This window comes from Cryptotermes secundus, unplaced genomic scaffold (assembly GCF_002891405.2).
Source record: "Cryptotermes secundus unplaced genomic scaffold, Csec_1.0 scaffold40, whole genome shotgun sequence".
In the NCBI taxonomy this organism is placed as follows: domain Eukaryota; kingdom Metazoa; phylum Arthropoda; class Insecta; order Blattodea; family Kalotermitidae; genus Cryptotermes; species Cryptotermes secundus.
The window spans coordinates 396,057-419,046 of NW_019730583.1; the positions used below are offsets into that span (position 1 = coordinate 396,057).

Here is a 22,990-nt window from a genome sequence, read left to right on the forward strand (position 1 = left end):
TTTGGACTAAAGTGAAATGACGTGATGGAAGGTTTGAAAAACTGCATAATAAGGAGCTTCATAACTTGTACTCTTCTCCAAGTATAATTAGAATGATCAAGTCAAGAGGATGAGGTGGGCAGGTCATGTAGCACGAATGGGGGAGATGAGGAATGCGTATAGGATATTGGTGGGAAAGCCAGAGGGAAAGAGACCACTGGGAAGATCAAGGCGTAGGTGGGTGGACAATATTAAAATGGATCTTAGAGATATAGGATGGATGGTATGGATTGGATTGATCTAGTTCAGGATAGGGACCAGTGGAGGGCTCTTGTGAACAGGGTAATGAACCTTCGGGTTCCATAAAGTGCTAGGAAGTTCATGAATAGCTATACAACTGGCGGCTTCTCAAGAAGGGCTAAGCTTCATAACGTTAGTTCGTTCGTTAATATAAATTGTCAGTTTTAAAACTGTTACTTCATTGTGCAGAAATTGTGACTTTCAAACGCAGCACAAATATTCGTACATTAATAGAATAGAGTGTAACATTTCAAGTGACACCTGTAATATATTCTTTAACATAATTAACTTGCTGACGAAAGAAATAATGAACTAAGCCACAAACAGGTGGAATATAACTCCAACATTCTAGCAGAAGAAACTACTGGAGGTTTAACGGATATGCGATTCGGAACAGTGGCTAGAGTACTACAACTTGATTTTTCTTTGAGCTATTGAAGAAATGTGGTTCTTAATGAAAATTATATTTCAACGACTCATAACGGATCTTAGATCACTTTTCGTATCAAATGGGATCATGACACTACATGCCTTCAAAACGTCGGTTTCACACACAATATTTGAACCTCATCCAGGCCACGCCATAGCTCAAGCGGTTAGTCGCTGGCTTTCCGCCGCGGCGGTCCGCGTTCGATCCCGGGTCTGGTCAAGTGGGATTTGTGGAGGACAAAGTGGCACTGGGGCAGGTTTTCTCCGAGTAATTCGGTTTCCCCTGCCAATCTTCATTCCGCCAATTGCTCCACAAATACACCCTCACCTATCATCTGGGGCTGGTACAATAGGCCAGAAGTGGCCGCAATACAAGGGACTTAGTCCCACCCCACTAGCATTAAAGGAAAATAATCTCATCCACCTGCCCCACCTGAAGGATATCACGGATTAACTTCTATGCTGACAAGAATAAATATGTGGTCCTAAACTTTAATTCCCTCACTACCTACCCTGCCTACAAACGGACGTTAAATCTATTGGCAATACTGCGAGTTGTACGTTGTAGCGAGACAATAAACACAGGAAACCATGAAATAGGACATAGGTAAAAGAAATACCATCGTGTATTACATGTTGACTGTACATGCGACACAGAGCGAATCAGATTGGTTGGATATTTGCACTGACGTGGAAGTGGTGTGTTATAGGTATCTGAAGCGTGCAAGGTTTGAAAGATAGCCAAAAAAGTATTAAATATTTGTAGCAGTAATTTTAAACATGTTTCAAAATCTCTTTGATGATGTGAAGCGGATGAACAAACGCCAGGTAATATTATTAGTATATAATACCTGTTACGAATATATACACATATGGATGTATTCATAACATAACTAACCTTAATCGGACTATGAATAACTGGCAGATGTGTTAAATGTAACAGTTGTTTTTTTTTTTTTCAGTTCTTGTATCAAGTTCTGAGCTTTGGAATGATAGTTTCATCAGCTCTAATGATATGGAAAGGCCTTATGGTTGCAACCGGCAGTGAGAGCCCAATTGTTGTTGTACTAAGGTTGGTATGCATCAGTGAAGCATTTACACAGTAGTAACTGTCTGGTTGTTCAATGACTATGAACTCAACATTGAAATTGCATTTTTCAAGCTTTCAAACCATAAACTGTAAATTTGTGGTGTGCATCTGTTAGTGTCATTCACTGTTTTTGTTTCATTAAAATCCTGATGAAGGCTTTTCATGTCATACAGTGGAAGTATGGAACCAGCATTCCATCGTGGAGATTTGCTCTTTCTAACAAACTATAAAGAAGAACCAGTAAGGGTGGGTGAGATTGTTGTGTTCAAAGTGGAAGGACGAGACATCCCTATTGTACATCGTGTCTTGAAACTCCATGAGAAGTAAGTTAAATTCTGTGTGTTATCCTCACATTATCTTACTGACACACAGGTGCAGCACTGAGGTCTAAACAAATGGTGCATTTAACATGTTACTGTGATCAAGGTACATGAGTGCTATGGTGTTGACTCGTGAGTTCTTCAGACAACTGCTAGCTGAGATAGTGTCATGATTCCTACAATTGTCTCTGAGAGTCTGACCTAATGTTACAGACCAAGCAGGCTGCAATTCACACATTGGATGCTATAAATCGTGAATCCCTGCATGACCCTCTTGTGTGAAACAACATGAATATGTTTTCTATTCAATCATATCATGTACTAGAGCCATTGAGTATGTTGAAATAGTGCATTAAATTTTGAAAGTAATTATAAAACCTGAAGATTAAAATGAAGGTTAAAAATTTGCATTTCTCAAGCAGTGTAATTCAGTAAAATGCCTAAAATTGTTTTGTGATATTGGAAGAATACATGTGATTAGACTTTAATTTGCTTAGCAGGACAATTTCAACAATGTAGGAAACCAGTTTCAGTGAGGCCTCATAGTATTTTTACTTCAGCACACACACACAAATAATACCAGCACAAGACAGTCAACAAAGACAGTACTTCATCATAATGGGAAGGTAGTTTATGAAGGCCAGTATGGTGGAAATATAGCAACGGTGTCTGTAATATCTACAGATCAAGGAGCAGGTTAATAGAATTATGTTTGCTTGTGGCATTTGTATTATTAGGATGAGTTTGTGTTGTATTTGTATTTATTGTAAGCTAAAGAGATCCAAAGATGGATATAGAACATAGAATTCATACATAGTATTACACAGCTAGACAGTACAGTGAATACAACAATAAAAGTTATCTATTTAGATATTCATCCACAGTATAAGATGTACGAGCGTTCAAGAAATGCCTTAATACAGCCTTGAACTTTTTAAAATTATTAGATGTGTTCTTAATCTTTATGGGCAATTTATTAAATATTTTTATACCTGGATAATAAACTACTTTTTGATAAATAGTTAAATTAGCTTGAGGTAAATACAGATCTTGTCTTTGTCTAGTATCAATAGTATGAGAATCAATGTTTGATGGAAAAAGAGCTTTATTTTGCAATACAAATACTAACAATGAAAATATATATTGTGATGCAAATTATAAAATATTTAACTCTTTAAATATGTTTCTACACGAAACTATTGCTATATCCCAACATCGCTCTGATAGCCTTTGTTTGGAGAAGAGAAATAGCAGAACTTTGAGATGAGTTTCCCCAAAAGATGATACCATAGCTCATTAAGGGGTGAAAAAAGGAATAATAGATTACTTAGAGCTGAAATAGACATATAATATTTCATATTTCTAATTACGTAACAAGCCTCATTTAATTTTTTTACAAGTACATCACTATGATTCTTCCATATTAAGGTACTGTCAGCTGTAACTCCCAAGAATTTAGTACTGAGGGTACTGCTGATAAACTTATTATTATGATTCAATGTAAAAGTATCTGACATTACTGTCTTAGTTTTAAACTGAATACAATGTGTCTTGTTAAAGTTTAAAGATAATTTATTGGCTCTAAACCATCCATTTAAGATTTCAATTGTTATATTGATTGATTGATTGATTTATTTCGTCACTGTAGATCATTGTACATGATATATGACAAGTCAAGTTAATTCTGAATATAAGAATATTCCTGTTAAGATCATTTGTATTAGAATGTGAAAATAAGATGCTAGTATCATCAGCAAAAATTATAAGCATAGAAAATTTATTTAATATTTTATGCAAGTCATTTATATAAAAGAGAAACAACAAAGGCCCTAATACAGACCCTTGCAGCACTCTCTGTCTAACATTAAGCCAATCTGAGGATACTGTATTCACATCGCTTTTATGTATTACTGTTCTAATATATTTGTTACTTAAATAAAGATTCATAAAGTGCGTGATCTTTCCCAGTAATACAATAAAATTTAAGTTTGTACAACAAGATAACATGATCTACACAGTCAAAGGCTTTCTCCAGATGCATGAAAGAGATGAGAAATGCATACACAGTTTTGTTTCTGAAAGCTGAAAGGAAGTGGCATGTTGGAAGACTGAGTTATAAATAGAAAGATAATATTAAAATTGCTTTGGATTTGTGGGATGGAAGGGTGTGGACTGAACATGTGGTGTAGAATGAACACAGTAGCAGACTGTTGTGGATGTAGGAATAATGCTTAATTAATGAATTACAGGAGTATGTGACTTAGGTCACAGTAGAGAATGCTCGTGAAATTCTGTTGTGTTAGTAGTGTGGTGTGAAACATGGATGTAGAAAGCTGATTTCTATTCTGAATCATGTAAATCTCTTCCAGTGTGAATGGCACAGTAAAGTTCCTGACCAAGGGTGACAACAATAGTGTTGATGATCGAGGACTGTATGCACCTGGACAGCTGTGGCTCACCAAGAAAGATGTTGTGGGACGTGCAAGAGGGTTCTTGCCTTATGTTGGGATGGTCACCATATATATGAATGAGTATCCAAAATTCAAAGTGAGTCAGAGAACACATAGTGGTGTACTTGTTTCAGTAGGGGGAGGGGGGACCAGTCAAAAATTATTTGCTGCGTTGCAGCTGTGTAGTGGTCAATACTGGCAGCAGCAGGAAGCAGGTTGTGTGTGTGAGATGCTGAATCATGCTACATGTTTCAGCCAGTTTTTGCAGGTTTAGAGTCAATGTTAAGTATTGTAACCTGTTTAGTGACATAGATAAGGTTTGGATTGGTTAATTGGATTCATTGGACTCTTGAAACTCGTAACTGCAGTTAATTATAGTGCACACGCTTTACAGTTCACTATAGCATGCACTGAGTCATCTCAGCCTGCTGTGTCTTCACAATTTGTTGCTTGGTAACGGGTCCCAGTGCCATAGATTACTCAGCTTCCATGTTCCCATCCTTATGGGCTGCTGATTGTCTCATAGCTTCTCATGGCTGCAACTCCTGGCCATTGAAATCCTAACCATGTCTGGCCTCCCTTGGCTACCACTCACTGTTGCTGGCTAATGCTGAGTGAAAACTGCGTGACTTAGAAACTGAAAGCCCCTGCAACAGTTCCTCTGTTGTTGCATGTGCAGCAGTCACTGAGCCCACATGATGCTTACCGGCCACTGTGCAGAAACAGATACCTGTTAAATCATGTCATCGCGTGTTTACCATGCCATAACCTAGCAATGGGTGTCTTTGTGATTAAACTATTCCAGCTTTCAGTGGACATGCAACAGTATCAGTATGGAGCATTGGGTGTTACATGAGCTCACCCTGAAATGTGTTTCTTAAGTAATGCTGCTTGATCAAAATTCTAGGTATGTGGGAGCAGAATGCATTTCTGTGTCACAAAGGATTGCAAGAAGTTCTCTCATGTTGTGCTGTGGCCAAGATGGATGTGTCTCTTGAGAATGGGAAGCCAGATGATCAGTAATAGCAAGGGATGAGACTGTGAAGGCTCTGTTGTCTAAGGACCAACTGTGACATTTCACATGAGACTAGTATTATGTCATCCATAAGCTGAAAATGTGGCAGATCTCGCGTGCAACAGGTTGGCATGTGGCAGTGAATAGAAACTGCTATATTGCTTTTGGATTATGCACATGAGGATGAACCTTGAGTTCAAAAGACAGTCAAGTGAATGACAGCACCAATGGTCATCATGCACCCCCCCCCCCNGAACTAAAGCAAATGCTGGATATTATTAGAGCTTCCTGGTGCAGCACCTGTGCCCCACACTGTGTCTTCAGTGACCACAGCTGCAGTCAGGCTCTATGTGTTGATCTGCAAAATCTGGAGTCATTTGGGATGGATGGTGATTGATCGTTCAAGCTGTGAAATTAGGAGGCACCGGAACATTCGCTGTACTTGCCAGACACGAGCCCATGTGATTATGACGTCTTCTGAAAACCAAAAGAAAACCATATGAGGCATCCAATTCGAGATGAAAGAACGGGTTATAGTTGGCAGTAGAGTTGTAGATCATGGACATAATGAAAGAAAATGCTGCTGATGGCATATTGTGACATGTTGCGCAAAGCCGAGCCCCCCCCCCNATGCGCGGTGACGTCACGAGCGGAGCCGAAGAGAGCCGAGCGGAGCCGAAGATAGCCGAGCCCCGTAACCGGGTAACTATGCAAGGCGAATCAACAGCGGTGACGTAACCGGACAGCGTGGCTAGCAACAAGGGTGCCTATTACGTGGCCGTATTGTCCGATCGAGGCTACATAGGGAGAAGCGAAGGCTATTCACAGTCAGTTGTACTGTAACAGTCGCCGAGTCGAGTTGTACTGAGTCAGTCAGTGAGTCCTGGAGCTACCGCCGAGTTAGCCAGCAACTAGTCAGTTGTATTCTGGCATTTGGAGTGTACTAATTGTGATACTGCAGATAGCCAGTAATCGTAAATCTGTAATTTGGGTGATTGTATGTGCGAATGTGAAATAAAATTCGCTACATTGAATACATCGAGAATTTATTTGTTGCGATATACGCCCGATACGCGACAATATCATGCTCTCAGGCGAGACAACATGCCTTTGACAAGACAGGAGACTGTTGAAGGCTTGTATGTCAGCTTTGTTCAATAAATTTCTCAGTTTTATTCCAGCTGCCATTAATTTTCAAATGACCTATGTAGTAATGTGCAGCTGCAGGTAAGATTAACCATTATCATACCACAATACATATGCTGACTATGCTGCACTTGGCGTCATCGTACTGGCCAAAGACTTTCGTTCATTTGGCTGGATGCTCAACAGATCAATGACTTGTCTTCACACAAAATGAAAATAGCATGCTGCTGGAACACAGAAACTGGTTACTCATATTGAACAGCTCACTTAATTCATAATATATGTGCAAAATGTACCGAGAAGCAGACTAATGTTGGTCATCCAGATAACACTTCACTGCATTCCAGCCAACGTGTTATATACACAGACAACCAACATGAATATTGCACAGATATCATGAAAGACCACATAATAAATATTGTGAACACTTTAACCCAGAATTATACCCACGGTGCTCAATATTAAATGACTTGTACCAATATCTTGTGCTAATTTTATGAATTTTTAATAATTTAATGTTACATGTAAGAATAATTTTATTACCCAGCAAGTACCTTAGAAGCCACTGGACTGTTAGGCAAATTTACATGAATGCTGAAGTTATATTCCCCCCATAATATAAACGTTTATCCCTGTATTAAAATATTTCAGGGCCTGAAGATGGCATAAATGTTCTGAAAAGTGTCACCCACCTAGTAGAATTTGGTGAAAGTATACTTTGTGTGTTTGAAAATTTATATGTTTCTGTGAGAGCTACACTGTATGATGCAACACGTAATGATCTTGACCTAGTCACTTAGTGGTGAGACGGTTTGGTGGGTATGATTTCTGTTGATTTATACAACATACATACTTCACAGAAATTTGGTAGTCAACAATCTGTATTTGCCAATATCAGAATTTTAGGCCCTATGTCGTGAGAGGCTTTTTCATCAACATGAGAGAAAATAGCAGTACTTGCCTTCACTCGTCTTCTTTGTCTTGAAAACGAGACTCGTCAGTTCTATGAAATATTGACATTCCAATTCACCCTAACATGGTTTCATAACCCAAAAAAGATATCCAAAGTTTAAGAAACCTCTATGAAAACATTAAAGACTTTTGTTCTGAATTCAGTTTTACCAGTTTTTGGAACTTAAGTAGGGCTGCTGATGAGTGTGTTGACCTATTTGGCCATAAGGAATGACTGTATAATATTTCCTTAATTGCAGATTTTCACGTAAAACTAGAATGTATTTCACAAGACAATTTGATCTGAATTTTGTTTGTTTTAGTATGCTGTGCTGGCATGCCTCGGCCTGTATGTGTTAGTGCATCGAGAATAGCTGTGTGTACAAGACTTCCTCAGCATCTTCATTCCGAGAAATGTTTGCCAGAAAATACGATTCCCAATTTGTTTTTCGAAGCAGTGACTAGTTCCATGTCTCAGAACACATGCTTTATCGTGAGAACTGATTGTATTTTGTCTCTAGAAGCCTGCACCTCCCATGAGTGAGAGATGCTATGTGTGTTACTTACTTCCTGTTGTGAATGAGCATATGTGTTTTGGTAGAATGTCAAATTAAATACGTATATTTCTTTTTGTTATTAAAGTGTTTAATGCATTACATTTCTAATAATATCACATTTTAATTTTTTTCCATCTCCCTATTTATAGTATCCATCCTCTCTATTCCTGTGCTCATGGATATGTATTAAATTCTATCATCTGCAGATATTACATAGCAATAAACACCTGTGAGGTGTGTGAGTAATCGCAGTTGGGGACAATTGGAAGAAAGCCTTCATGACCCATTTAAGGGGGCTCTCCAGTCATTTTACTGAAGGAAAAGCACACGTGCGCACACACAAAGAGAATCTCAGAATAGCTGGGTCCTAGTAAGATTGAAAATCAATTTAAAAAGACATAGACAGTGGAACTTTGATTTTGTCTTCACACATTTTATGTCTTTCCTGATTTTACACACTTTTCTGTTGGTCCTGACTAAAATCCTATAACAATAATGAGGTTTACCTTTTTTTATGTTTCTTATTCCCCCTATAAGTTTGCTCTTTGCTTCTTGGGTCTGGAGAATCAGAATTTACCCAAATTTACATTTACAGAGTTATGTTTCAAAAAATTCAAAGAAATGCTGGCACTGTTCTACACGTTGTCAAAGTTTATCTTAGTAAAGTAGGCGTATTTGCATATGAACATTTTTTAACATTATATGAATGCTTGAAATGCTAAACAGAGAGCTTGGTAATACAACTCGAAGATAGGAGGACCGTCAGGGAACTTGCCTTGGAAGTTGCTGGTAATGTGTTGGAGAAAATTATAATATTTGAAAAACTGAAGGAATTTGTAACTGCTATGGTCTTGGAACAGGTCTGATTCAGTCCTTGAATTGGGAGAAGGAGATACAAAGCAAGCTATTGCACATACTGGATATACGTGTATATAGGCCCACATGATATGTAGAGTAGTGAATTTTCATTTAGATTATTATATTATTCAAAGATTTAAATTTTAAATGGCTTACCAAAGTTATGGTAGTAAGCAGCCCCTATTTTTTTCTTTATATTAGATAATTTATATGCCACAAATTGTTTATAAATATATTTATATTATAAAATATAATATTACATATATATATATGTGTTAGATATGTGGGGCACATGATAGTGTAGTTGATTGAGGGGCTATACTACAAGCCGGAAGGTAGCGGGATCAAATCCAGATGAGGTCATTGAATTTTTTTCAATTGACCTAATCCTTCCAGCCGCATTATGACCCTGGGGTTCAGTCACCCTCTAACAGAAATCACTACCAGGAATTAATTAAATCATTTTCCAGGGGAGTAAAGCGCAGCCTGTGCTGAAGGCTGACAACCTTACCGCCATCTTTGAGCCAATTGTCTAGATAATGTGGGACCCTCAACGTCTCACAACCCTATGGGCCTTAATGGCCTGGTACAGGGATAGCTATACTTTTTTACTTACTTTATATCTTAGATATGTGATATACATTTCATTTTTTATCTTTTTTATATTTTATTTTATTTTCATGTATTTTATATTTAATTGTAATACTAACTTGAGACAGATTTTCTGTTATTATATAATATAATATGTTGCACTGGTATGGCTCCATATCAGTAGTTCAATGACTAAACGCATTCTTATATCAACTGCCTGATGATGGTCTAGTATGACCAAAACATGTAGCAGAAAATATAGTCTAATTATAAAATATTAAAAGCGACTAATTTGTTGTGTGACAGTTAACCTCATTCCTGTATATATAGCATGTTTATAGAGCTGTTGCCTGGCAATGTGTTAATCAAATCCGTTACAATATGATAAAATTTTAAAAATATTTATTTCCTAATAGGGTTATTTTGTGGTGAATGTAAAATAAAATGGCAATTATATATAATATATAATTATTATTAGTTTGATGACATTGGTTAGCTGGTGAACCACTGAAGGAAAAGACATGAAACTTCACTTTAGATCATAAATATTGTGGCATGACCCCTGAAAGGCAGAATAGTTCATTGCTAGGCAATGACATGGTAAGCATGTTTCTGTAGAAATGAACCTGTACACAGCACTAGAGGAACTACTGTTTCCATGTAATGGTGAGGTAAACACACCTTTATAACAATAGAAGAATTGAAAGGATTCTGACGATGGTGTATACTGTACACAATACTGTACAAAATAAGCCAAAAGAAATAGAAGAATTGCTAGGAAATGGTGTTTTCTGTTCGGGCCGCCCCAAGGCTATATAACAATGATCTCACGCAGCTGAGGGAGTCTCTGGAGATGAAGAAAAGAAGACATAGAATGTCATATAGCTGGTGAAATGTAGTGACAAATTTTGTATAAGTGTGCAATAAATCTGGTCATCAATCCAAAACCTGTCCATAAGTCACAGACTCCCAAATATGCAACAATATAATTACAACCATACCTGCAAATTTTGTAAGTTAAAAAGTATGAACTTTCCGACATGAAACTGTCAGATTGTGTCTGGCTTCTCTGATATATTGGAAATCAAAGCAGAAGGTTAATATGAAATTATATGGATAAGTTCACGTTTGTTAAATTCCGTGTTCTTCAGGCACACTGGTACAGATGGAAGCATATGTCAGAACTTCATCCCACGTTTAGAAACTAATTTTCTCTGCATGTTAGTAATGAGAAACTACCATAATACTGCTACATTACATCAGTAGCTGTGGCTACTCTACTTCCTGGCCAAAGAATAGAATCAATGTCACAATCTTTATGTCCTGTGTTAATTTTGTGGTGTAGGTAATCTCTGTCATACCTTTACCATATTGTGCAGTATTGCATTTGTGTTTATTTGTAATTATTTGATAACACTGTCAGTAACACAAACTAGATAGATACTGAATTATTGCTTGATAATTAATAATGCATTAGAAAGGATGAGGAAGAAAGGAGTTGCAGTCTAATTTAAAATGCTATCCCCAGAATTTGCCGGGGAGGGGGGGTCCAAAGTAAACCATGCAAGACCTCAGGCTGAAGTGTTCCCATTTCAGCCAACTTGCTTAGTGCAGTATTAGAGTGCCGAATATTTCATACTAAGAAAGTTTTGAAAGGATTTCATTTTAATGTAAGAATCCCGAATCACTGCATTCAGAGCGCATGAAATTTTTCAGAGTTGTAGAGTGGAATATGGTGTGTCAATAGCATCAGTTCATTAATTGCATAGTTTTGACATGCTTTCCAAAAATGGTGGTGAACACCAGAGACATATACTTGCCTTCATCTGTTCCAGCATAAATATTATAAAAATGTGAAATTCCAAAACAGTGTGTGGTTCTTATTTTATTTTTTAATTTAGACAAAAGTGGCAGGGCAGAAGGTATATGCTTTATAAGACTTAATGCCATAGAACTTTTTAAGTGAACGAAAGAATGCATAAGGGGTAGATCTAAACCAGCCCTTCAACCATGACCTTCAATGATCTATTATACATCCCACTCTGATTCAACCCTTCAACAATCCTAATCTTTGAATGAAATGTAGTATCTTACATACAGGGACCTCTTGGCTGTCACCCTGCTCCATGAAGTAATTGCCAAGGTGGCGAAATCTTTAGTAAGCTATAACCTGGCAGTCCCATACGATGTGTGTGGCTGATTCATGATTTTCTACGCACCTTTCACAAATGGGGCTGTTCGTCAATTCAGTTTTGAATAGGTGTCTTTTCAGGTGACAGTGGCCTGTAAGTAGTCCTGTCACCCACCATAACTGCTATGTGTTCAGTTTTAACAGTTCTTTGGTTCCTCTGACAGAGGGCCATTTTAGGAATCTCTTTGGCTGTTTGAGTCCTCTTAAGGACTCCTAGTATTTTTATGGTCCCTGTTTGTTCGATCCATGACAGCCTTCTTGGCAGTTTCTGCTGACATGCCCCAAGCTGGTTCAGATCCTAATTTTGTCAGTTGATCAGCAGTATCATTATCTTCAGTACCCTTGTGACCTGGCACCTTATCATTTGAACTCTGTGATGTATAGCCAGTTTCACGAGGGATTGATGGCAGTCCAAAACCACATTTTCCATTGAGCTGGTACCTTTCAAGTGCTTTAATTGCAGATAGATGTTTCTATTTTTATAGTGCATTTTTAGATTACTGTGCATGCCTTGATAGCATACACTTCTGCCTGGAATATTGTGACGTTTCCCAAGGCTGAAGCTAAGCCTCTGCCTCGCACCATAACTACACACCCCAATCCCAGTGCCTTTGTCATGGAACTATTTGTATACCAGATAAGTCCCCCTTTCCTGTCGGCTCGAAACACATATTTCCATTCACTTCTGTCACGGAATCTGACCAAGAAAGTTTTGTCATAGACATGCCTTGGTATTATTTTATCAGTCCCTGTGTGCAGGATGGGTTCTCTCATGCCCTGAGTAATGTATGCATGTCCAAAACCTTCGGATTTTGGGTTTCCATTGATCACTGTAGTAGAGTCATACTGAATTCCAGTTTGGGACGTTTTTAAGCTGGTACGCATACTGATAAACAACTGAAGCACACGTGAAAATTATTGAAAGCTGCACATCTTCCAGTGCATTGCATGCTTCAACCTTGAGGCTGAAACTGGACAGTGATAGTATTGGAAAACTTATCAGAAAAAATAGCTGCATGCGCACATTGTATATTCTTTACAGAAAACGTCTTAATAGCTCTGTTTTCCGGACATCTCGTTGCATTGCGTATGATATAATGTAAACATCACTCACATCAATATCCCTGAAATAATTTTGCGGTGTACAGTTATTGTGCAGTTGAATGTTGCTTCTGATGCAATATGCTCGCAGTGCTTAAAATCACGGCATACCGTGGGCTCGTAACGACAAAACACAGAACGTTATAACTAAGAACATTCCCACTACGAAATTGCCTACCAGGACGGGCAGCAACAGAGAGCGAATCTTGCACTTTCGGGCAACGTAAGTGCCTTGAAGTGTTACAACATACCGGAGAGCGCTGTAACCACCTCCTTCTCGCTGAGACGTCGCTCATGGGAGCGGGAGACGGCAGGGCTTTGGGCAACGTACGTGCAGCACAAAGCGCTAAGTTTAAGGGTTACGAAATAACGGAGAACGTTATAACCATGCTCGAGCCCGCTGATATATCGATCACCAGGGCGGGCGACAGCAGACACCGTGTCGTGTAGTCTCAAGCTGTAACCGGCACGGTGGAGGCGCATTACTACACGTGTTATCTAGGAATTCGGGGCCAAGTGACGATGACACCCTCGCATCGCGTCGTGGCTAATTAATACCAGCAATGTATCTCAGCAGAGCAAGAGTGATCCAAGCCGCAAATGTGAGCTAAGGTATGTGGGTTCAGCAGGCGGGTAGCGAACTCAAGGCTGTCATATGTGGTTAATGACCCATCCAATCGGGAGAAGAAGTGGCAAATTCTTTCCCTCATTAATGCTCCTGCGAGACGAATAAAGATGCCTGTTAGAACATTCGCGAGACTGTAAATTTTCTCGCAACGAACTGAAATGCAATCAAGGTTGTGGAGTTATCAAGTTGTTTTAGTTATTGTTTTCAGTTCTATATTCAACTACACCTTCGTCAATTGATTTGTATAGTTGAAGTGCTTGGTATATTAATTTAAGGCAGAGGTTCTTGACCTTTTCTACCCAATGCACTACGTGAAGGTCACACTTCCACCCTCCAGATTTTTCTTAATTAGGTCAATGAAAAATGTATGTACAGTTTACAACTTAGTGGAGCGGAGTGCTTCTTAAGAAGGTAGTAATTATTCTGCGTGTCTAAAATTCCTTATGTTTTACGGAATTCGAAGGTTCATTACCACGAACACAAGATCCTTATCCCCTGTGAGATGAACCCATTCCACACCATATTATCCTATTTATTTAAAGTCCATTTCGATGTTACCTCCACATCTACGCTTTATCTTCCAAGTGGCCTCTTTCCTTGAATTTTTTCCTAGCAAAATTTTGTGTTCATTTTTCTTCTCTCCCATTTTACCATATGCTCCGGCCATTCCATCCTCCTTGATTTCACCATTCTAATAATATCTGGTGAGGGGCCCCACAAATTACGAAATTGTTCATTATCCAATTTTCTCCAGCCTACTGTTACTTTCTCCCTCTTAGGTCAAACTGTTCACCTCAACATCCTCTTATTAAACACTCTAGCCCTATATTCTTTCCTTAACGTGAAAACCATTTTCACACCCCTGAAAACAAAAAGCAAAAATTATTATTCTGTATATTTTAATGTGTACTTTCTCAGATAGCAAACGTGAAAACCTAAAAATTCCGGAATGCTTTGCACAGACATTCCTTGAATTAATTTTGTTCTTAACGTCTTCGTGAATGCCGCTATCACTTGTGTCGTCTACATATATATTAAATTTGACACTTTTTTCACTGTATTTATTAGCAATTTTCATTGCATGATTTTATTCTGTATTCTGGTAATGAGACATCAACAAATATGGCCTACTTAATCTTTTTATGTTTATTTCCAAACCAACCTCATTATTAGCGTCTAGTAGAGTTTATCTTCACAGACCACTGATGTTCCCCATCAGTTTTCATTGACGTTTCTGTTGGCATACGGCTTTTAAATCGAATTAGGGAAGTATTAAAATAGGTAAAAATATAAACAAAAAATGAATTAATCTCCTTATTATTGGTAGAATATCGTATGTGATATTTTATAGTTGGTTGGGGGAGAGAATAAGGGTCACACGAGAATTCCAGAGTATCAAACAGTACCCCTATATAAACATGGAACCACATTTGCATTGCGCGGGATTTCCCATTCTAAAGAATGAAAGAGAACTGAAAGTGTCCTGAAAAGGAAGCCTATGGATTTGTGGGCTGAATTGAATGGGGGAAGTTATTGATTTACATTATTCACACGGCAATTTATACATAAAACAAAAGACCTTACAGTAGACTGTATGTGTATCATAAATGGGAGAAATTCCTATTCCTTACAAAATGTTCATTTCGGAATTTCAAGGAAGGTCACTCCGGAGGTCGAGTAAAACAGTAAGTTACTAACTTCCCATATACGTATAGTGCCGGGATCTATTATAAATTAGTATTGTACAATTAAATACCAAATTATATCTTATAACGGTCATCAGGACAGGATTTACTAGATGAGGCCAAACGGAGAAACAAGCTGATGGAAGTGGAGCTTTGGTGGAGATCTTACGAAGCCCCATTTTGGTTTCTAGGAACTTGTTCACATAGCTTGGTCACGATGGAGCGCGATTCGGGGGACGTGAGGCGAAGGGACCGTGAAAGAATCATGGTACAAGAGGGCACCGAATTGTGGAAACAGAAGAAGCGAGACCAATGGGCGCAGAAGATAGTGGAGGAGCGGGAGGTGAGGAAGAGCACTTTTCTGCTCGAATTTCAACAGCGGTATTTTATTCAGGAAGAACACAGAATGTCGGCCAGAGTGTTGGGTAACCTTACTGTGGATATACATGAATTTTCAGTCAGAAGAATTGTAGGATATTACCTCGAAATAAGCCGCTCTTATTTCCTGACTTTCCAATTTATATAATAGTTACTCATTTTATATTTTCATCTGATGCGGCATAAATTTTCAGTCGTTAAAGCAACCTAACCAACTCCACGGAACAAATTACTTCTTGAAAAGTTAAGAGTCGCTCAGCCAATGGAGAAATTTCCATTTTTTATGGAAACCATTTTTTTTTTGCCCTGCTCAGAAGAGCCTACCACTGGACCATACCCTCAGCCAGTGCATATCGTCACATCCCACCTCAAGATTAAGTTTAATATAACACTCATCTCATGAGTGTTATATGTCCTATCAATTTCGTCTGCTTGAATTGATGGAGCTAAAAATTTATTTTAAAATTGAAGTCTTCTGAGTGGTGATATCGTGTGATCTCGGAGATGATTACAATGGTTTGGGGATACCTACTGCCTCAAAATGAAATTTAACCCAAATTTTGAGTCAGCGGGCGCCTTCATAGCAATGGTAACCATCCATGAGACTACACGGTGTCATATCCAAGAGCTCTTTGTTGCACATCCTCTCTGCTATCTTCAATGGGTAGAAGGGTGAGTACTCGATTATTTTACAGTTAATAGCGACGTTTCATCTAGTGCACATTATTTTATTCATTTATGGTTTATTTATCGGCGGTCAGCACCTCAGACGATGCAGCCCCAATCCATACTTTCCATATAATGGCCATACAAATAGTGGTCGGTCATAAGTGTCTCGTTTGAGAGAAATGTGTATGCCCTCTGAAGGCGTGATTAGGAACAAGCACATCCTTCTCACATGCATGCACAGGCCCGCACAAATTACGACAGCCAAGTCGCCACAGCGCCTAAAATCTTCATTATGGATCCTAGAATTAACATGCTGTTATATTACCAGTCTATTAGTGCACTGCCGGTCACGGTAGCCGAGCGGTCTAAGACAAGCACTGTCTTCCCTCGCTCGGAAGCCGGGATCGTGGGTTCGAATCCCACTCAGGGCATAGATATTTGTGCGCGTTTTTCTGTGTTTGTCTACAGGTAGAGGCATTGCGATGAGCTGATCACCCGCCCAAGGAGTCCTACCGAATGTGTAAGATCTAGAAAAACCGAAGTGAACGTAGTTCATGGAGGTAGGCCTAGGCCCACTGGGGCTGTAGTGCCAAGGAAAAAAACAATTAGTGCACTGCCCATCAGAGGCAAAGGGAGACATCATTCCTTTTGCATTTTTATTTCCGTCCCTCCTTTCTTCGTTACTGTTTTCCTAGTAATTTTTTTGTTCTTCCTAGGGCCATTCTTTCCCCCTTGTTTCCTCGTCCTCCTTCACACTAAGACATTTCCCTTTTTTCTTGTATCCTCTTTGTCATTTACATCCATCCTTCAAGTTTCCCATATTCATTGATTAAGCTGCTTTAATTATTCTGAAAAATAAATAGAATTAGGGTTATGAGATCACCTCGATGTCTTTATGTGTGTGTGTGTCCCCTTTATTGCTAGGTAACGGCCCCATAAACACGTTCCCACACCAACGAATGCATATGCGGTGTTTTATGTGAGGTCGGAGTCGTATCAGATACTCAGTATGTAGTGAAAGGAAAGTGGGTGGTTAGTTCTGTGTGTATGAATCATGAAATTGAAATCGAAACCCTAATAGCTGCACGACTGCCAGAGTTTTGAGAGAGTAAATTACGGTCATGAGTCCCGCAGGACTCGGAACCAAGAATCACTGAGCTGGCGAGGGGAGCAGCAATTTACTCGACCGACAGGTTAGTCCTTCCCAGAACTTCTCGTTAGTATATCCTGTCAGCATTCGTGTCTCCGTATCCTAGCAACGGTAGAAGATGGTGTACGTTTTCTCCGTATACTAGCAGCGGCGCGATGGGGTTTTCCCGAGAATTAAAGGATCGGTCTATTATTTATATACAGACGTTTCAATGCCATTTTTATTACTGAGAAAACGGGAAAATTTCTCAACTGAAGTATTTCGATTTTTATTCTGATTCCTATTTTTTGGAGGTGGCTTCTAGAGTTGTATCAGATTCGTGCAGGTCTGCGTATGCGCAGCTATCTGTGCCGTCTCTCTCACGAGTTGATCCCTGGCCCCGAATGCTGGAGTTGCAACCGTCCGCTCGCTGTCTTACACACCGTAATTTCTCAAGTAAATCTGTGAATATACAGTAATACTCGAAAGGTTGGTGATAAAGTTTCATTGATTTTTTCCATAATTATGATAGGAAGTATCCATTGTGTGTGATATATATTTTTGGAGTTGGCTATACTCACGAAACGTCTTATATATTAAATACATAGCAGATAATTCCCAACGTAATGCATGCAGTACCACTAATATAGTTCGTGCGTTCGTACATCTGAAAGGAAAAGCTCCAATATAGATTAACGAATTCTCAGTGACAGAAATATAATGTGTCTTGCATCACCATTACTGTAGTAATAATAATAATAATAATAATAATAATAATAATAATAATAATAATAATAATAATCGTCACCACCACCACCACCACCACCATCATCACCATTTCGCCAGCAAGTGAAGTAGAGTATGTATTGATTTCCAATAGCTGCGCCAGATGCTGGCTCAGTACTCCCCGTGGGGCAGGCCGGGGTGCGGGGCACCCAATGCTGACGGGATCCGCAAACGGAAGCTGCATCTGCAGGGTCTCTTCGCCGAGGAGGACAAGGTACAAACCTAATTGGTCATGATCACAGTCAGTCAATTCCTCACAAGTTCATAACACTGAGTATTTAGTTTTCTAAGATCAACAAGTTCGTGACGATCGTATTATTTAATTATTAATTATTGTCTTATTGTATATTATCCGTCGTTCTGTTTCTCCGAGACTTGACTCTGGCTGCGCTCTCAAGTAAGTAGCCTACTCAGATGGGATCAATCTACAGAGTTAGTCCCCATGCCCAAACATAGGGACTAGTTTTCTTAGATGGGGCCAAAATGAGTAAGCATTTTACCGGAGGACGCAGCTAGAATCCGTTCTCCGAAACTTTTTTTTTTAATAAAATTGGATGATGGATAATGTACAAAGGGTCAGTAATTATATTTTGTTTTGTGTTGTCGACCCTTACAAATTGTGTTAGTCTTAAATTTTCCCTTTCTTTTAAAAACGCATTTTTTGCCACTTTGCATTTATTTATTTCTTCTAATGAATTTTATGCTGAACTCTTGTGACAAATATGAATACTATACTCGTAACTCAAAGCAACCAACTTGTGTAGCGCTGCCAAATTTAGATGGGGATACAGGAATATAGGTCTCTTAATGTGCCTGTATATACAGGTAATTAAATACACATAGTGTCACGTGTATGAGTGACTATAGACGGGGTTTGGATTGGTAATTGGATTTATTGAACACTTACAGATTGTAACCACAAGTAATAATAGCGCTATCGCTAATTCACACACATACTGAAATTCACTACAGCACGCACTAAATCTTCTCAGGCTGCTGCATCTTCACCGGTTGTCCCCTGGTAACGGTTTCCAACGCCATAGCTTCTTCAACTTCCGTGTTCACGTCCTTACTGGTCGTTGACTGTCTCAAAACTAACGAAAATCTAGACTTGTCCTGCTTATAACACCTCGGCACTGACCGCATAGTAAACATATCCCCACAATAGTTCTTCTATTCTTGTATCACGTAGCTGTCGCAGTGAAAGCATAGAGAACACCGCTTTACAGTTACTCCATTAGTGCGTTTTAAAAATCTTTTGGTGCCATTACCTAACAACGGCCGTTGTTTACAGAGCCATTGCCTGGCAACGGCTATTGTAGAACTGCTTATTTCGCGGTCGTTGCCCAGCAACTGGTCTACACGCCACAACAGTTTCGAAAAATATAACAAATTATAGTTGCAGATCTTAATAAGATGTATGTTGTTTATTTTTCAATCGTTATGTACAAGATGTGTGCCTTCTGAGAAATCGAGCTTCATAAAAGTATGCATTAAAACGAGCAGATACCAAAATTAAGTAAACCAAAAATTTTCTGTGTGACGTCCTTATACCAAGTTTAATCGAAATCTGGTCCGTTTATTTGGACGCTAAACATGCAGTGTGGTGAACTCTGATGAGGTATGCATTGTGAGTATGCAGCTAACCCATTGAAGTCGATATTGGCTTTGTAAGGGCGTGCATCCTTGTATTTTCCTGGAGAGAGGAACGGAGAATGAAGGTGTGTAGAAGAAAAAATCTCGTGCCCTTCTCCACAGCCTTCCAGCCTGTAAACCGTTGCTGTGCTTGCTGAGCTATCCCGACTTCCTTAATTGAAATCGTCTAGTAAGAAAATTCAGATTCTATAAAGAGGAGCTCAGTTCTTCCTTCCATTCTGAATAGAAAGTATTGTGGGATATTATCTTTTTAAATTATACCAGATCCTCCTTGTTTCAACATGTGTCGAAAGCTATAATATCCCTCGTAACATATATAGTTATAATCGATAAACTTTTACTTAGCCGTTAACGTCAGTTTTTGCTTTGTATGGTTTCGGTTCTTCCAGTCTGTTCTGAAATACATTCGACAAAGCAACCCTCGATTTGGAATCGTGCGCATTGGTAATAGACAATGCACAGTGTCCATCATAACTGTGGTAATGAATCGCAGAGACAAATCATCAGAGACTCAAGAAATTCATATGCGACTTGTTTTGTTTTTATTGCTAGTGGGATGGGACTAAGTCCCTTGAAATACGGCCACTTCTGGTCTATTGTACCAGCCCCAGATGATAGGTGAGGGTGATTGTGGAGCAATTGGTGGAATGAAGATTGGCAGGGTAAACCGAAGTACTCGGAGGAAACCTGTCCCAGCGCCACTTTGTCCACCACAAATCCCACTTGACCAGACCCGGGATCGAACCCGGGCCGCCGCGGTGGGAAGCCAGAGACTAACCGCTTGAGCTATGGCGGGGCTTGTTTTGTTAACTTAATGAGAAGAGAACATTTTTAGACCTGACACAGAGTGGCGCCTTTGAGAAGTTTGACCGGTTATGGTCCGCATTGCAGAAAAATCTGGGCGTCGTCTTGGGGCGATCGTGGGCTGGCACACCACAGAGAGGCAACTCGGGACAACAGAAACCGCAGAGCAGCGCGTACAAGGCGGACCCGATCCTGCGCTTCCAGTTCAATGAACCTGTGCGGCGGTGCGTGGACAACGTCCTGAGGTATCGGCGGAACAACCAGGACAAGCAGGCATACCGGAAGGAACTAGGTAAGCAACAGGGACAGGAGACTACATGATTGCCAGGGACGGGGACGGAGGACTGGATGAAGAACAAGTATGGAAGCTAGATGATGAACAGTTGAGGGATCAGGACTAGGCTACGTACACGGACGGGGTAGTGTAGGGACAGTTATGAGGGGTAGGGACAATGATAGGGTAATGAGGTTGTGCTAGGACAGGGACGGAATGCTAAGCGAGAGAAGGTTGGAGGCTAGGTGAAGAAGAGTGACTGGGAACTGGAAGAACGGGAGGGAGAGAAACCAAGCGAGGGACAGGAGTTAAACGATGGACAGGCGGCTAGGTGCGGGCTGAAGACATAGTAACAGACTATAAGAAGGGGATGGATGTAGGTGTGGTGGTGTAATTTGGTACTACTCTTACAGATGCTCTAGTTTCGGAGAAGCAGCGGGCCCAGGCCGAGGCGACGACCCGCGAAGCACAGCTGGAGCACAAGCTGGTCAGTAAATATTGCATTTGCGTTTCTTGCCATTCAGAGAACCTTCCCAATTTGTTGGTGCCTGTGATTGATAAACCCTCATTTCCAGTTGGAAATGGCGTCCCCCTGGGGACGCTCCGGCCCTGGGGGGTTCTCGTGGAGGGACCAACGAACAGTTGGCTTACATTTTCTGCATTCATTGGTACGTTCAGCTGTTAGTTTTCCAGTCCAGCAGTAGACGTACGCCATCTCTATGAACGACCTCTGTTGTGACGAAATGATAGCGAATTCCGGCATCGCTGAAGGGGCCAGTTTGTTTCTGCAATTTAATGTGTCTCTGAGGCGCAACACTGTTCTTGTTCTTGACTTCCATGAAATCCGCACGTGAGAAGAACATAAACTGATAGGTAGAGAAGGAAACAGAGCAACCCCAGAAAGCAGGCGGCGCTTGTATAAGAACACAATAGATATTGCACGGCACACATTGTTCCAGTATGCATATAGAACGAGAAATGAAAGTTTTCTTACGAAGTATGCCGGCAGACAGGGGAACACGAGTGAGGCCTTGCGGCAATTCCGACCAACGGAATGACACCAAATGTACTGAGAGGAAAGGGAATCTGATAAAGGGGAAACCGCAATATAAAGATCCGAATTAAGGGAAGAGCTCTTTGCGACACATCTGAATTGCTGGGTAGAAAGATGCATGTGTAAAGCATAATTCATAATGCTATGATTAGTATTCTGTAGAAATAATCTCGGAAATCAGGCCTAAACGATGTAAAGGAAATGTAATTAACGTTACAGTATCATCTGATCAGCGGCTGCATGCGCTGTTTCATTATTCCCATATATTTGAGATTTACTGAAATATATCAGAATATGTAATTACACTGAGTTTCATGGAGGTAGGCCTAGGCCCAAATTGGGGCTGTAGCGCCACAGAAAAAAAATGTAATTACACTGGGGACGCGCGGTAGCGTAGTTGGTTGAGGCGCTATGCTACAAGCAGGAAGGTCTCGGGTTCGATTTCCAATGAAGTAATTGTATTTTTCAATTGACCTAATCCTTCCAGCCGTGAAGGGGGGGGGAAAGCGAAAGACTTTGAGAGGACAAGTTACTTTCTCCATATTAGAGTCTTTCAGATAAGGTGGCAGTCCATGTGTCCATATTTGAAACAAAAATTAGTGTAACCGACATGTTGTTAGTAAGAATCCATAATACAAAATTTAATCAAAATCCTTTAATTTATAACGGTATTACGTGCTGGAAAACCAGATTGGTACCGTTATTAGAAAGACGCTAATTGAGGACGTGGGGGGGGGAGGGGAAGGCAGAAATGGGCTGAATACAACAGCAGATTGTTCATAGAGACTCACAGTTCACTTGCACACGCAAAGTTCAGAAGCAACAAACTAACGTGGCACACTATATATAACGCACCGGGCATGAATTTAACTTGACGAAACTAAACCTGACATAAACCGCAAAGAGGCTCGGTGAGAATCAGCAGGCCTGTCTATCCGTCTGCATGCCA

The 22,990-nt window shown here is 39.9% G+C and overlaps 2 protein-coding genes across 2 annotated transcripts in view; both read left to right on the plus strand.

Annotated features, from left to right (window-relative positions):
* The first annotated feature begins 1,271 nt into the window (after positions 1-1,271).
* LOC111866326 (signal peptidase complex catalytic subunit SEC11A) lies at positions 1,272-8,333 on the plus strand. Its single transcript, XM_023855167.2, has 5 exons — positions 1,272-1,536; positions 1,671-1,780; positions 1,972-2,121; positions 4,488-4,665; positions 8,004-8,333. Exons 1-5 carry the CDS (start codon positions 1,489-1,491, stop codon positions 8,052-8,054), a joined length of 537 nt encoding a protein of 178 aa, XP_023710935.1. The 5' UTR covers positions 1,272-1,488; the 3' UTR covers positions 8,055-8,333.
* Positions 8,334-17,863: 9,530 nt separating this feature from the next.
* The window catches only part of LOC111866319, a 13,427-nt gene continuing 8,300 nt past the window's right edge, over positions 17,864-22,990 (plus strand). Inside the window, exons 1-4 of the mRNA XM_023855147.2 lie at positions 17,864-17,956; positions 18,348-18,467; positions 20,801-21,005; positions 21,401-21,474. Of these exons, the coding sequence (XP_023710915.1) occupies positions 18,357-18,467; positions 20,801-21,005; positions 21,401-21,474 (390 nt within the window). The 5' untranslated portion in view covers positions 17,864-17,956; positions 18,348-18,356. The remainder of the gene's footprint in view (positions 17,957-18,347; positions 18,468-20,800; positions 21,006-21,400; positions 21,475-22,990) is intronic.